This window comes from Zosterops lateralis, assembly GCF_965231275.1.
Source record: "Zosterops lateralis genome assembly, chromosome: 1".
In the NCBI taxonomy this organism is placed as follows: Eukaryota; Metazoa; Chordata; class Aves; order Passeriformes; family Zosteropidae; genus Zosterops; species Zosterops lateralis.
Genome location: NC_139762.1, coordinates 35938581 through 35955396, shown reverse-complemented (window position 1 = coordinate 35955396; position 16816 = coordinate 35938581). Strand labels below are relative to the sequence as shown.

General features: G+C 43.3%; 1 protein-coding gene across 1 annotated transcript; it reads left to right on the top strand.

Annotated features, from left to right (window-relative positions):
• Positions 1 to 11972: 11972 nt before the first annotated feature.
• Positions 11973 to 16370, top strand: TRIL (TLR4 interactor with leucine rich repeats). Its single transcript, XM_083881356.1, has one exon. The coding sequence runs from the start codon at positions 12049 to 12051 to the stop codon at positions 14242 to 14244; it is 2196 nt and encodes a 731-aa protein (XP_083737482.1). The 5' UTR covers positions 11973 to 12048; the 3' UTR covers positions 14245 to 16370.
• The last annotated feature ends 446 nt before the right edge of the window (positions 16371 to 16816 follow it).

The following is a 16816-nucleotide window of genomic DNA, read 5'->3' as shown; positions in this document are numbered from 1 at the left end:
CACAATGGTTTAAAGCTGCTTAGTCTTTTATTAGCAACTTTAATAATGTGCTTAAACAATTCTATCACTATATATAGTGTATGTATTTAATATATGCTTTCACTGTAATTCCTGCTCAGTGTGAAACCCCGCATATCATGGCTATTATACAGGATGAAGCCCCAGGAATTCTAAACTAATGACATCCTTCAGATATAATTTTATTCTACAGCATGAACAAAATGGAAGTTAGAACTGAAAAGTTGCAATCTTTTCTGCATCTTTTCTTACCCCTGAATATGGTCCTACTACCTAATATTACCTTTGGGGGAAAAATACTAATTTTGTGGAATATATTTAATTTTTATTGTAATTTGGCCTCATACATAACTCAATCTCTCTAGGCTATAGAAGATTTTTAAATATTTACAGGAAGGACTGAGTAAAAATGCTGCATGCTGATGTACCGGCACATTAACTCATGTAAGGAAAAGCCTGTAATGGTATTGCAAATAACGCCAACTGAAGATCTGTCCCAAAATATAGTGTATATTCAGCTTAATAGAGAAGTCACTGAGGAGAAAAATCATTAAAAATCAAATTTTCCGTGCTTACTGCACTTTTGCCTAAGAAAAGTACATGTATGTTATACTACAGGCACAAGTCTACTGTTTCATTTGAGATTCTAGCTAAATAAGTATTTTTTTAAAGACCATTATCCATATATTTACACTGGATAGCACTGGGTTGTCTTACACAAGTTCCCTGATGGCACTACTGCTTACTTTTTTCTCTCACATGTACAATCAACAGTAGGTCAGCTATTAAGAAGTCACTGCAATATAAAAATATTTATGAAGTACCAAGAACAATCAAATAACCAATTTACAGTAAGAAACAGGAGAGCAGAATGATGGAATTCCTCAACAAGTAACTTGAAAATACCATAAAAATATACAAGATTCTCCCCTTAAGTCATAGTTCTCCTTTCTGCCCTTATTCACTTCCTCTGCCTCTGAAGCCAAGTTTCTGAACCTGCCTTGATTAAGAATGAGATATCTGTAACATGATACATTTGCAGTGATCCTATAGATTGCTGTTAACAAGCAGTCCATCACAAATGTGGTTTCTATTAAGTTTTATTACTTTCAGGATGTTAATTTTGGTACAGGCTTATTTTCCTAATTTTGTGCAAAACCCCTATTCATGATGTAAAATAAACAGCGGTGGGGAGGTGGAAAAAAAAATACAAGTGAGCCAAAATTACCCTACTAGAACAATGCTGATGTAGCTATCTAAATATTCATCACCAATCTGAAGTTTGGGGTTTTTTGACAATTTTACAGTGACTAATTAAACAAGACTAGGCAGAAGCCCTATCAAGACTCTTTGACATTGTTCATATTGTACAAGGCAACAGAGATAAAAAACTATATTATATATGACTATAGAAATTAATATTCTAAATCCAGTGCACTACATGAGAAATATGTAACAGTTCTTAATCAAGAAACCCCCCTTACTTTAGAATATAACCCAAATCTACTATCCAAGTAACTTCAGACTTCTCAGAAGACTGTGAATTTCAAACCAGATCATCAGTTATCATGTGAAACCTGGAAAAAGGACAGCATCGCTCCTCACAATATGATATAGAAAACAAAAAGAGTTACTTAGTTATTTAGATCTTCTATAATGTATGAAGAGAATTATAGTACTCCAGGAAATACAGAGCACATCAAATATTAAGAACTTCAATTAACAATTTTTTTACAAAATCACATTTAAATATTTGATAATTCTAAAAGTTAAACATCTTAAGAAAATTGAGAATTTTGGTTGCCTTTAACCCTTGTCAGCATTTATGTACATATATATTTCCATGCATTCTGATATTAAGTATTGCATAGTTCTTTATGAAGGAAGTAGGGATCTTGGCTTAGTGGCATGGAAATTCAAAGCCTCAAAGAGATTGCTATGAGCAGGACATGAGTCAAATTGTACAGGAGACATAGACTGGAAGGGTTAAGGAGAAAAAGCATTTTTTGAGTCCAAATACTCAAATACTTCCATGGAGTAGCAGTTTCTATCTTTGTCTCTATCACAGATCAACCCACAACCCCCACAGCTTTAGAGTCCTTTATTTGATGGCTGTATAATTTGAAACACCTGCAAAGCCTGATTTCCAAAAGGAGTGACCCCTAAATTAAAGGTGGAAGTTCAGTTAGCAGAAGCCACATACTACATATTTAAATACTACATAATTGATGACTATAAACCAGGTGATGAGCCTCTCAATTTAGGCATTCAAAAATTATTGAGCTCTGTTCCTCAGTTAACAACCAAAAAAATAAAAGTAATCCCTGTCTTGTCAGCATGTTTTTTCAGATAATACTTTCTACTTACAGGGGTGAAAACTACAGACATGCACATTAAATCAGCCTATATATCCTCTTCTACTACCAAAACTGCAGTAACACTCATCATCCTTATTGCTCTCCCTGCCTACATTCCCTCTTCACCACATCTTTTGGAGGATTAATTACTTTTTGTCCTCAGATTATTTAATTATTTAATTAATTGTGATCTCTGACTCTACTCTCCAATATCTGCAGCTCCTCCTCTGTGCAGAAATGCCAGTAAATGAAATAAGCATTTTCTATTCCACCATCCAGATTTTTAATGACAGATAATAATGCACAGCAGAGGATAAATCCTTAAAGAACCAAAGCTGACAAACCTGACAAGTTGTAAAGCAACTACCAACACAGATCAGTTTTAAGTCTTCCAGACACATTTAGTCCCACTTTAGAATATTATCATCTAGCCCATGTGTTCCCAGACTGAGAATATCAGAGTAGCTTCTTATTTACGTTAGGTATTCTTACAGCTCTTTCATCACCAGCTCTATACATTAAACTACATGTCATAGCAAGCCTTTCTTTTGTCCACAATTCCAGACCATATCATATACTCTTATTTGGAGCTAACTGGAACATATTCAGCTAAAGTAACATGTAACACAACAGTATGGAGTATAATGGAATACTACAAATAAATCAGCCATCTTAAACAAGTCTCAGCTACAGCGTGAGCAATGGCTTTGATCCAGTATCACATTTCATCATGTGGTATTAGGTACTGTGTAATCAAAATGCAAATATTTATAAAAATAAAAGAATGTGAGGTCCACAATACTTTTGCTTCCACTTCAATTTTCTAGGTCCCCTCATTTTAATTAGAAATGTTTTTAAAATCTCTACAAACACTATATCAAGGTTCTTACACAAATTAAGTGGTTGCACAGCCTACAATACAACTCTAAATGCAGGATTAAAAATATGTATGTGTCTGCTTCAGAGGCTTATTTTCTACAGTGTTAAGGCAAAATGTTTATGTTTCCCCCAAAATACACATATATAATACACTAAATACATATATATCCACAGGTCAATTTATATATAAATTCTCAGTGCTTAAGACGGAAGGGTTACATAGCTCTGCCTAACTGCCCATATTCATTAAAAACTATGATTCTTGGTACCACATACCACCAAATAGAGCAAAAATGTGGTATTAAGAAAAAGTGACAAACTCTTAGAGATTTTTCAATTAAAGCTTGAGTTTTCACTGTTTATATATGACAAAAATGTGCAAGTTAGTGAAGGGAGTTGAATGAAATGGCCTTAAGTGATTTCAAAGTGAGCATAATTTTAAGCATATGAAACTCTCTTCAGGCACTAAACAGATTTCACATGGAGCTGGTGTAGATTTCTATCACTCATATCCAATAAAGAGTAATTAAAACAGAGATGAGACAGATTGGCATCTGGGAATCAAGGGAATCAAGAGCCTATCTCTTTATGGCAGCTTAAACCATCTTGGACTGTTTATCACAGCAAAACAGCCTGAAGAGACAGGACTGGGCTCTCCATAAATATCAGAACACTAAATGCCAAAGATAAGTAAAGTTGGGGTTTTTTTTTTTAATTAAAGGGTAATTTAGACCCTCAGGAAGAAATGCATACTAAAGAAGAAGTAGTTATATCAGAAATTGGAAGGTTGCCTACTAGAACCAGAACATTGTCTTCCTTCCAGTATAAGCAAAAGGAGCAAAAAACGCTGAAATAATCTCTCAAAAGGATGTGAACAAACTCATATGACATTTTGATAGCTCATGACTAAAACTGATGACCCAGTCAGTCTTTCTAATCAAAACTTTGTCATGCTTATATAGTTTCTTAAAAACCATCTAGGACTTGAGGCCAGACATTTATTTATGAAAACATACAAGCACATGGGTCTAATAATGTCAGAGGTAAGCTGAGTCACTCCAGTTCAGAGTCTAGTATATAGTTTTCAATTATTTAAAACTATTTAAGTGGAGAGCACATACTGATGACAATTTTTTGATACAGATAACTGACAAGGTAAGGAGGTGTGCTGTTGCACCTTCTTCCACGAACAAGAAAGAACCAGTTGGGGTTGTGAAAGTTAAGGGACACATTAGCTGCAATGACTACAGCATTGTGGAGTTTAAAATCCTGAGTTAAGTGAGCAAGATAAGTTTTAAAAACTACTATCCTGGCCTTCAAGAAGGCAGATCTTGCCTTGTTCAGAGACCTGTATGGTAAGACATGTGAAATACTGCCATGAAAGACAAAAGGGCCAAGAAGACCTGGCTGATTTTCAAGAGCATAATTATCAAAGCACAAGAATGGTCCTTCCTGACACTCAGGAAAACATGCAAGTATGGCAGAAGACCACAGGAGATGGACAATGCAACACACTACTTGAAGAAAGAGACACTGTCTGAGCAGGGAGACCCATAGATATGAGAGCCGAAGCCCAGCACAAGCCATGGCAGGCAGGAAGACGGTGATTAGCTGGAGATAGGTTGAGGGATAGAAAACAAAAGGACCCAAGGGTGTAGCCCCTCTCCACCCTGCCAAGGTATCAGGGAAAAAGTAGATAGGAAAAGTAATCTGTAGAGTTTAGAATATAGGATGATACGGTAAAATAGCAGTTCACATAGGCTACATGCAAAGTCTGTAGGTTTTGTATCTCATGCCGGTTGGTCGCTGTAAATTAGAATATTCAACCCAAAAGGAGATACAATGTATTGTAACAAGGACCTCGCTCTCTTACCTGCCCCAGCTCTCTTACCGCTCTTACTGCTCTTAGGTCTCTTACCTCTCTCACCTCCCTTACCCCTGTGATCTCTCCTACCTCATACTCTCCCTCTCTCTTTGGGGCTTCCTTTCAGCCAAGGCTGGTAGCTGAAGGCAAAGCCCTTTTTTTACCCACGACCCTTGCAATAAAACCACGTGTTCCTAGAATATCTCAAGTCTGCAGAGTTCCTTTTCCCTGCCATCCACAGATACTTCTACAATCAACCATCCTGGTTGGCTGATTGCAAGGCTGCTCTCCACTGTCTTCAAAAGATTAAGGGAATTGTGGGAGGTTCCAGTGACTGGAAAAAGGCCATCTTCAAGGAGAGCAGTGAGGAACCAGGCCACCACATACCACTCAGCCTTGCCTCTGGTCCAAGGAGGGTTCTGGAGTAAGCCTTCTGAGATGTCATTTCTGAGCACATAAAGGACAAAAAGGTGATTGAAAACACCCAGTGTGGATTCATTGAAGATAAACTGGGTCTAACCAACTTAAATACCTTTGGTGATGATGTCACTAATGGTGAGTGGACAAAGGATGAGTAATATATGATGTTGACTTTGATTTTAGCAAAGCCATCAATAGTGTCCTGTAATATCACTATAGCAACATTGGTGAGGCACAGGCTAAACAAGTGGATAAAGTGGAAAATCAGTTGGATTCTCATACAAATTGTGTTCTGATCAGTAATACTAAGTCCAACTGGCAGCCAGTTACTATGTCATGCATCAGATATCAAAAGTGGGTCTTTATCCACTCTTTAACTTCATTTAATTCTCTTTCACATCCTTATTAACAAGCAGCAGCATGGGACAGAGTGCACCTTCTGCAGCATCATGGATGATAAATGTCTACGGGAGTACCCAATATGCTGGAGGGCAAGGCTGATCTTCAGAGAGCCCACAACTGACTGGAGGAAAGAGACAACTGAATGGTCTTGAAACTGAACAAAGGCAAACACAGAGTCATTGGACAAGAGACAACTGAATGGTCTTGAAACTGAACAAAGGCAAACACAGAGTCATTGGACAAGAGACAACTGAATGGTCTTGAAACTGAACAAAGGCAAACACAGTCATTGGACAGTGTATTTGACTTCTGAATATCTCCAAGGACAGAGAGCCCACAGCTCCCTGGGGAAACCTGTGCCAGTGCTTCATCGCTCTCACAGCGAAGTGGTTCTTGATGTTTATACTGAGCCTCCAGTTTAAGCCCACTGCTTCTGGTCCTGTCACTGGGCACTACCAAAAAGCAGCTGGTTCCATCCTCTCTGGACCCTGCCTTCAAGTATTATCATACCTTGATGAGATCCCCTTGAACCCTCTCTTCTCTAGGCTAAACTTCCAGAATTCTCAGCCTGTCCTTGTACAATGGATGTTTCAGTTGTTCCAGTCCCTTAATCATCTTAGTGGCCTTGGGATTTCTGGTTGCCCCAATACAAGAACAGCAGCATTGATCTATGGAAGAAAGTACAGTGGAGACCCACAAATAGTCATGAAGCTCCCCAGAGTATGAGGAGTGACTTAAAGAAAAGGATTTGTTTAGCAGTAAGAGAGCTCTGCTGTGCTAATGGGAGACACCATGATCCTCCACCCTTGGCGAGTTGTCACAGCCCTGAGTAACCAGACACAGTTGGAAGGCTGGACTAAGTGGCACTGAGCAATCTCTTCTAACCTGATATGGGAAAATTGCATCAAACAGTGAGTGTTTTCTATTTTTCTGCATATCTATCAGAACATGTTTTACCAATTAGTAATAGAAGTACTGGTCTAAGTGGCATTTGGTTTAGGATTTTTCTGCTACAGACTCTCTAAATTATGGGATGATAGGAACAGAATAGAGCATCTATCACACTAAAAACATGTCAAGGGTATTAACCACTATGAAAGAGATTTCCATAAGCACACATACCCTTTTATGGAGAAAGAGAAGAAGAAAATGTTTGCAAGAACACTTGTCTGGTTTGTTACCCCATTATGGAAAAACTGGTCTAACAATACTGCAAAGACTGGATATATAAAAAAACAGATAACCATGACACTGCAACAGCTAATTGGCCCTGCATAAGCTACATATGCATTTGTTTTACATAAATTACAACACTCTTATCACAGCAAAAGTAGGGTTCTCTCCTTTCTTACTGTCACAGATGCTGAACCATGCAAAAAGTATGTACTTCCATTAAGGAGTTTCTCCCTCAGGAAAGAAGTGTTGGATAAAGCAAAACATGTCAGCTAAATAATCACTTATTTTGCAAGTATGATTCAGTGAATCTCACCTCTCTAAGTGATACATACTGGCAGAAGACATCACTGCACAGAAGAACACAGACACCTAACTCTCCATTTATTGTTATGAAATAGTGATACTACAGCAACATCATCCACTGCTTGATTTGCATTTAGCTGTATAGATTGAGCTAGCTGATTTTCACTTGCAGAGAGAACACATGAATACAGTGTATCTGTGGATATAGCTACAACTGGTTTCACACAGTTTAGGCAGGGAAACTCTGAAAAAATAGATGTGAAATTATTTGGTAGGTAAACTGACATGCACAAAGGAAGCAATTGCTGTAATCAACACAAAGTCCTGGAACAACCTGCCCAGAGGAAGTCAAAGAGGCACATCCTACACTATATGAAATCCAGTGGGGTTTGATTGCATGACAAAGCATACACACAATGGTAAATGCATGTCTAGACTGGTATCGTATGTCAAAAAACCACACATACTTTACTCAGATGTTTATTCTGAAAAGATTGAAGATATTTGCAGCAGAGTTTTGTAGGCCACAGACTTCTATGGATGATAGGAGCAGATATCTATAAAACATCTGGTAGATTTCATCCCGTGGAGCTGAACAGGCATGTAATATTAACTGCTGGCCTGGGAGTCATGCTTTGTTCCTGAAGAACTGGATGTGGCTAGTGATATTTCATTACACACAAACCATAATATCAGGAAAACGTTCCTTTAAATTTTTAATTATTTACGGTAAGCAAAACCAACCTAAATTACACAATAGAGGTGAACTGTGTGCAATTCTGAAGAAAAAAAAATAGCACTTTTGGCTCCTATTCTTCATACACTATGGTATTTGCATTACATATATATAAATTCCATTACCATATGGAATATCAAAAAACTGCTGACCACTTAAAAGATGCTTTAATCCATGGGCTGTAGGTGCCACTAATAAAGATGGTGTATGAACCAGTTTTGTTAATACTTCACAATGTTCTTCAAGATTTTTATCTCTTTGAAAAGCAAAAATAACTATGAAAGTATAGATTCATACAGTGACATTTAATCAGCTAGAAAACAGGAATGGTGTAGTATCTTCATTTTTCTTTGTTCTTACTTCAGGGGAACTTGGCATGGCTCAAGGAGTAATGTATACAACTTCCTATGACAGTGTAAGTCAAATAACTTCAATTTAAGTCCTTATATTGTAACCAACTAAATGTGCTAATATATCAACTTACAGAAACTTTTATTAATTTTAAAGGGGAACTCTGACACTAAGGTTGAATAAAGTTTCTACAAAGCCAGTTAGTTTGGTGAGAAAATTCAAAGCTGACACATCTAGAAATATTTTTTACAAGTCCAGATGAAAAGATTTGTGATGTACAGTGGCCAGAAAAATTGTATAGACCAATCAAAATATTCCTCTTCTGAGATTTAGCTCCAGATAACTAGTTACCATTCCTGACAACTGCATAAATCTATGAGATACTAGCCCTTAAACTTACCAGTTCAGCACCAGTTCTCTTATTCTCGAGTCAAGAAAGATTAATTTTATGTAATGTAAGTTTCTCATGTGTGCATTGCCACAGTCAGTATATGCTGGGATAGGCTACACTGAGCATGCTGTTAATTTCACTCAATTTTGCATTCTGCCTACAAATATGCAATCACTTTCAATCACCAGTCCTCTCACCAGTGCCTAAAAAGATCTCTTGAAAAAAAAAAAACAACAAACAAAAAAAAAAGAAAATCAGAGGTATTAGGTATAAAAAGCATATGGCTACCATTTAGCCATTAAATAATACCTTATTTAAGGTATTACAATTATCATAGGAATAGATGCATCTCAGTGGAAAGATGGTATCTCTGATCTTGCTATTTCTTCTTGGCCCTTCAAAGTCCTCAGACTTCAAATCTTAACCATGAAGGTATGTTTTAAGGTAACCTTTAAAGCTTTTAAGAATAGGTTACTTCTAATTGTCTCTCTACCCAGCTTTTTCATAGGTGGATTTATGCTTTTTCAGGCTGGAGTATAAAAAGATTACTACTTCTCAATCACGCAAATCTATTGTGTGCTTGGATAAGGAAACAAGAACTAGAGCAATGGGAAAGTTCCTCTTCCAAAGTAGGAAAACAAATGTGCCATCTTTCATCTCAACACCTGTGTTTCTAACGTATTTTGAATATTAAACTGCCTACTTGAATTAATAAAAAAAAATAGAAAAAATCCATTGCAATTGTTTGTTTTGTTTCTGGTATAAAATATTTTCATTGTGAGAACAAGTGCATGATGAATTGTCTTCCTAAGAATCACTAGTTCATTTTTAAAAAATTCCTGCCACTTATAATTCCCTAAACACAGTGAAAATAATCATACTAGCTAAGTTTCAGAAGCTATAAATCAAAAGCAATACATAAGACAAAATCTGACTTAAACTTTTAGTATTTGCAATGACATATGACTAGAAAAAAAGATCTATGGTGCTTCTACAAGAAGGACAGTTAATAAATTGCCCTTATAAGCTTAACCATGTTTCAAAAGAGTAACCCAAAAGAACAGAAAATAAGCATACCATTTTACAGAATGGTTTAATGATTTTCTAAAATTCCACTATTTAAAGTACACACCAGTTAAGCAAAGTGTGTCACTAGTCAGTTAGCCTTTGCTCTGAATTAAAGAAAACTTTCAGAGCTAGGATGCCTTTCCTTGAATCATAGGGGCTTCAAAAATTAGGAAAATAACATAGAATCTTTGCAGGCAAGAATCATACCTCTACTTTTTCTTCAATATTAGATGTGATGTGATGTATTGAAAAGAAAAAGCTGAAAAGTGAAAAAATAATCAATAAGGAAGAGACTGAACTAAAATGACTGGATTCTTAACCCATGGTCATTCAAATCATAAATAAATGCTGGACAGGTTTCTGAGTAACCTGGAAATGAATAAAAAAAAGGTTGGCAAAAAGTTCTTTTTGTGAAATTTATTCAGACTGATTCCCGGAAAAACATCTTACTAATCAAGCATGTTCAAAATACAGCAGTTACAAATAATTTAAATAGAAACTTTCTAATTCATTCAAGATGTAAACAAGCCTCTTGAGTCCACATTCAGAAAACATCAATTTGGGATACAAATTTAAAACAAGTTGAGCTAAGTACAGGCCTGTTTGATGGCAAGGTTTCTACAGGACCAAATCAGAGTTAGATCAAAGTAACATGAAAGCAGACAACACGGCCTCACCACAAAGCACCACTCATGCTACCTGTTCATATTGACATGGCCACTAAAACAAAGCTCCCACAGAAACTATCTCAGTTCTGCCTTTTGGTAAGAGAAAGAAGCAGGGCTTGTACACAGCTTTAGTCCAGAAATGTATTTTAAGTGTGTGCAGTTGCCTACAACTTCATGTGCTAACATTTTCCAACATTTTTATTAAATTTGCAACATGGTAGTCTGGTCATTACCTTCTTTCCCTCATCGCCCTTGGATATCTTATACACCTAGGTATTTAGATACTTCCTCTTGCCCTTAGGTATTTATTTGCTTGACTGCTGATGTCTTAGAGAAACAAAAAACGCTAACGGGAAAGGCAGGTCATTGAAAGGATGGGTGCCCATCATGTTTTGTTTTCAGTATGCTTTCCAACACCTTCCTTTTGCTCTGAATTTGTGTGTTGTTGAGCAGGAAGAATCTTTAAAATGGGGATTTTAGAAGAACATCTGGATCACTCTGACGAGCCCCTCGTGGAGCTGAAGCCATGTTCAATTGCATCCTCACTGGCACCGTGGTCGGGTGCAGGACTGGGCAGGACGGTGCAGAGAAATAATGGAAATTCATTTTCTTATGTACTACAAGAGGCTCAGCCCTCCGATTGCCGTATGCTCAACACAAAGAAAAGTCCTCAATCCGTGGTAAACCGTAAGTATTGCTTTTGGCAGGTTTCTAAATACAAGAAAAAAGGATGGGGTAGGCAGACGACGTCTAGTTTACTTCTGTTCCCTTCCCCCTCCCCGATGAGCAGCTCTATCTGCAACCCATGTGGCTGGAGGCAGCCACAGCCGGTTCCAATTCCTACTTTCCCACTCTGCGCCCCTGCTCGCTGCCGGGGCTGAGCCGAGCCAGGACCGGCCGCGGGCTTCCTCCCCCCGCCCCCCGCCGCGCCGTCCTCCCTCTCCCCCGCTCCATCCGATCCTCCGCTCCCCCAGGGCACAGTGTGGGAAGTACGAATTTCCGCTGAGTTTTCTCGGCAACTTTCGGAGCTCGTCTTTCTGCCGCTCCCCGCTCCGCCCGCCGTCCCCCTGCCGTCCCCTCCCCGCCCGTCCCCTCCGCCCCCGGGAGAGCCGCCGGAGCAGCCGCTCCGCTCCCCGCCCGCCCCCCGCGGCAGCGCCGGCCCCGCCACCGCCGCGCCGCGGGCCGCGAGGGGCGGCAGAGCCCGGGCGGCGGCCCCGGCAGCGCTCCCGGCCGGCTCGGGCAGCCCGTGGTGCCGGGCACCGCGACCTGCAGCCGCCGCCGCGCCCGCCTGCCCGGTGCGGAGCTCGGCCCGGCGCGGAGCGGAGGAGGGGCCCATTAGCAGCCGCGGAGGAGGCGGAGGGGATGCCGGAGAGACACAAAGCCGGCGGGGGAAGCAGCCCACGGCTCGTCCCGGGATGGGGGCGCCGCGCCGGGTCCGCCTGATGGTGCTGCCGCGGGTACTCTGGGGCTCCGTCTCCCTCCTCCTCCTGCTGCTGCCCGCCGCCGAGCCCATCTGCCCCGAGCCATGCGACTGCCAGCAGCACCAGCACCTCCTCTGCACCAACCGGGGCCTGCGCTCCGTGCCCAAGACCGCCGAGCCGCAGGATATCCTCACCTACAGCCTCGGGGGCAACTTCATCGCCAACATCTCCGCCTTCGACTTCCACCGCCTGGCAGGGCTCCAGCGCCTGGACCTGCAGTACAACCGGATCCGCTCGCTGCACCCCAAGGCCTTTGAGCGCCTGGAGCGGCTGGAGGAGCTATACTTGGGCAACAACCTGCTGCCAGCGCTGGCCCCTGGCACGCTGAGCACCCTGGCCAAGCTGCGCATCCTCTACGTGAACGCCAACGAGATCGGCCGTCTCAGCGCTGCCTCCTTCTCTGGCCTCGGCAGCCTTGTCAAGCTCCGACTGGACGGCAATGAGCTGGGCTCGCTGGGCGATTCCACTTTCTCAGGGCTGCCAAACTTACTCTATCTGCACCTGGAGTCCAACCGCATCCGCTGGCTGAGTCGCGGCGCCTTCACTGGCCTGGCCAAGTTGCGCTTCCTCGACCTATCGGGGAACCAGCAGAGCTCCCTTCGCCACCCGGACATCTTTGGGCCGCTGCGCTCCCTTCACACCCTGCTGCTGGCCAGCAACAGCCTGAGGCAGCTGACAGGGGGGCTCTTCCAGCACCTGCCCGGCTTGGCAAAGCTCTCACTCAGTGGCAACCGACTGTCTCACCTGGCCCCGGATGCTTTCAGGGGGCTGGGGTCGCTGAAGGAGCTGCGCCTGGAGGGGAATCTGCTGACCCACCTACCTGCCACCCTGCTGGAGCCGCTGGACAGCCTGGAGGCCCTGGATCTGAGCCGCAATGCACTGACCGCCCTGCACCCGGCTGCCTTCGGCCGCCTCGGCCGCCTACGAGAGCTCAGCCTGCGGGACAACGCGCTGGCCACGCTCCCCGGTGAGCTCTTCGCCTCCAGCCTGGCCCTCTACCGCCTGGAGCTGGAGGGGAACGCCTGGAGCTGCGACTGCCGCCTTCGCGGCCTCAAGCGCTGGCTGGCGGCCTGGCACTCCCAGGGCCGCCTGCTCACGGTCTTCGTGCAGTGCCGCCTGCCGCCCGCCCTGGCCGGCAAGTACCTCGACTACCTGCAGGATGCCCAGCTGCCGCTGCCGCAGGACGGTGGCCCCTGCCCCGACGGTGCCTCTCCCTCGCCGCCTTCCCCCGAGGGACTCGGCGGCAACAAGAGCGCAGCGGGGCTGCCCCCGGGGCCGCCGCCCGCCGCCTCCACCGCCCGCCTGCTGATGGGGCTGCCCGTGGCCTCCAGCCCCGCGCCGGCACCGCTGCCCAGCGCAGCGGCCTGGCCTCGACGGGCCGGTGCCGCCGGGGTGCCCCCGCTGGTGTCCGACCCGTGCGACTTCAACAAGCTGTTTCTGCACAACCTGTCGGTGGAGGCGGTGGGCTCCAGCTGGGTGACGGTGCGCTGGGCCGTGCGGCCGCACCGCAGCCCCCGCCTGCTGGGGCCGGCGCGATTCCGCCTGCTCTTCGACCGCTTCGGCGCCGCCGTCAAGTTCCAGCGCTTCGTGTACCTGCCCGAGCGCGGGGAGCCGGCGGCCACGCTGCGGGAGCTCCGCCCGGACACTCCCTACCTCGTCTGCGTCGAGGCCGTGCTGGGCGGGCGCGTGTGCCCGGTGGCGCCGCGGGACCACTGCGCCGGGCTGGTCACCCTGCCCGAGGGCGGCCCCAAGGCGGCGGCGGGCGGGCCCCGCGGCCCCGACCAGCAGCTGCTGACGCTGGTGCTGCTGGCGGTGAACGCGCTGCTGCTGCTGGCGGCTCTGGCCGCCTGGGCCGCCCGCCTGCTGCGCAAGAAGGTGCTGGGCCGTCGGCGGCGGAAGGCGGCCCCGGTCCACGTGCGGCAGCTCTACTCCACACGCCGCCCGCTCCGCTCCATGGGCACCGGAGTCTCCGCCGACTTCTCGGGCTTCCAGTCTCACCGGCCGCCCCGCGGCGCCGCCGCCTGCGCCCTCAGCGAGGCCGACCTCATCGAGTTCCCCTGCGAGCGCTTCATGGACAGCGGCGGCGGCCGGCACGGCGACGAGCACCTCCTGCAGCGCTTCGCCGACTGACCCCCCGGGCCCGGGAAGGCGGCCTCGGCTGCCAGGGGAGACCGCGGGCACGGGGCACGGCCCCCGAGCACAGACCCGCGGCCCTGACTGCGGGCCGGGCCCAGGCTGCCTCTGGGATGGGCCTACCTCTGCCAGGACCTCGCCGCTTTGTCAGGAATCATCGCTGACCCAAGGAAAAGCCCTGACAGGCGGTAACTGTGCCCTGCCTCGAGGAGCAAACGGCAGGAGCTACTGCCAACAGCAGCCAGTGCCTGCCTTAAGGAAATTAATTCAGAGCTGTTAATTTAAGTGTGCTATTTTACAGGTGCCTTCCTCCGACTGCAAGGTGGGAGCAAATTACAGTGAGCAGCCTGGCCCTGTGTGAGGAGCTTTTTCCAAGACACCAGCCTTTCCTAATAAAAAATTTGGATCGAGGGTCATCTTTTAATTCAACTGTGTGCAACCAGGGAGTTGTCTGGAGGGCTGGAAATGTAGGGTTTTTTGCTGAATAGTTTGAAGGCTGTGTCGTTTCAACTCAAACCGAATGTGGGGCGATTTAATGTGCACAAGTGTGCTTTTATACTTTTCTGTAAACGAGAAACAATAATGCAGCTGGTTAGTTCTACAGGAATTTATTGCTGACACCACTAAGAAAAAACTAACAGATTTTTGTAGAATGTTTACAAATGAGCTATTTTTAAATTGTTTTTGAATAAATACTGCTTGGTACTTGTACACGTTAATGTGTGCTGTAGTTGTCTGGGTCCGTGATGGTCAGCAGATCACTGACCCTCACATAATCCATCTTCATTTCTAAATGGGTGGGTGCAGAGATGAACTATTGATGGATAAATAATCATTGGTGCCTTACTTCAGAAACAATAATAGGTGAGAATATTTCAGGAATGTGAAACAATCTTTTCCTAACAGGCAAGTCTTTCTTACCCTTATCCTACTAAAGTTAGAAGCTTTATGTACCTCACTGTGAAATAAAACAATTTGTGTATTAATCTAGATTATGTGTTTTGTGTAGCTGAGTGAGTAATGCTAGAATTAAACCCTTATGCAATAGTATATAATGTTTGAGTTGTTTTGGTTTGTTGGTTGTTGTGGGTTTTTTTTTGAATTAGGATTTTGCTTTTGGTTTCAGAGCAATGCTAATTATGGTCAGTTGCTCTCTATTTCTCAGACATTTTCCTAAATATTTACAGAATGTGGTTCTGTTATTACAAAATATGGTGGTTTAGTTTACATTAATAATTCTCTCTGTGTGGTCTACAAATGAGCCCAGTTAAAGAGGTCCAAATCAGGATTGTACTTTAAATGCAAATGTTTTAGATGGAGTTTGGTAAATTGTTGAGACCATTGATACAACTTGTGCTCCTTTGAATTTAATGTGCAACCTCAGATGAACTCTTGTGGAACTGAATGGCTTGAAGGAACTGTTAGTGTGCTGTTGGAGACATTTGTCTCAATATCATGCATTCATTGCTGACCCGAGGTGTTCGTGACTACAAGTTGTTTATTACCATAATTGCAATTAAGCAGTTTGGGGGTTTTCTCTCTTCTCTTTTTTTTTTTTTTTTTTTCCCTTTTCATTTTTTCAGATGAACAAGTGTTTACAAAAGATACCATAGTAACTGGTACCTTCAGTTGGAGTTCGGTGGCTGAATAGAGAGAAAAGACTGTGTTCTGAGAGAGTGTGGAGATCATTTGCCTTAATCTTTGTTTTTTCCATGGAGAAAGAAAAAATCGAAGTCTTGTTTCTTGGGTCAGTAGCAAGAAATCCTTTGGGATTTCATTTTGACAGGCTGTAGTTTTCATGAATATGGGGCCAAACTCGGTTGTCAGTGTATAGATTAAAATTCACTGCAATAGACACAACGTTGAATAGAATTAAAATTGAGGGAATGCAGTATCAGGTTTCATTTTTTGTTAAGAATTTAAAATTTCTGTTCTTTTGGACACCTAGGTGCTTTTAGCCATTTATGATTGTGGAATACACCACTGTTTGTTATTAGAAATGCAGTGGGATTATTGAGTAAAGCTGTGTATCACACTAACGTTAGCTCTATCAGTGGATATTCTTCCAATGGGAGATGCATAGATGCTGTACATGGTGATAATCAATTGTCAATAAATCCATTTGCTGAAAGAAAATTTGTGTCTTACATTGTATCTCATAATCATCCCTCTTCAATCATAGATTGGTTGTAGCTCCTTCGTTTTATGAGCACAAGGACTGTGGACAGTCTCATCATTCTTTCATATATTTTCATCATACATAATGTTCCCTATTTTAATATTTTTGGGCAGTGCAAACAGTAGAATAACTAAAATGGGCAGTTCTGAAATAGGTAGACCACTGTCTCAAGATAGACTAATAAGATGCTGTTACATCAGTGAACTATTGATTGTTTATGAGGAAAATTAAGAAATTATGAGTGTTTGGGATCATATCAGTAGTTTATGCTCACTGTAAGTTTGAGTTCTGGGGGTTTTTTATTAGTATTATCAAGCTAGTGATATCAGTATGTCTTATTAAGCATATGTATATTGTTCTAATTAAGAATTCTCTGCTTCTATTTGAATT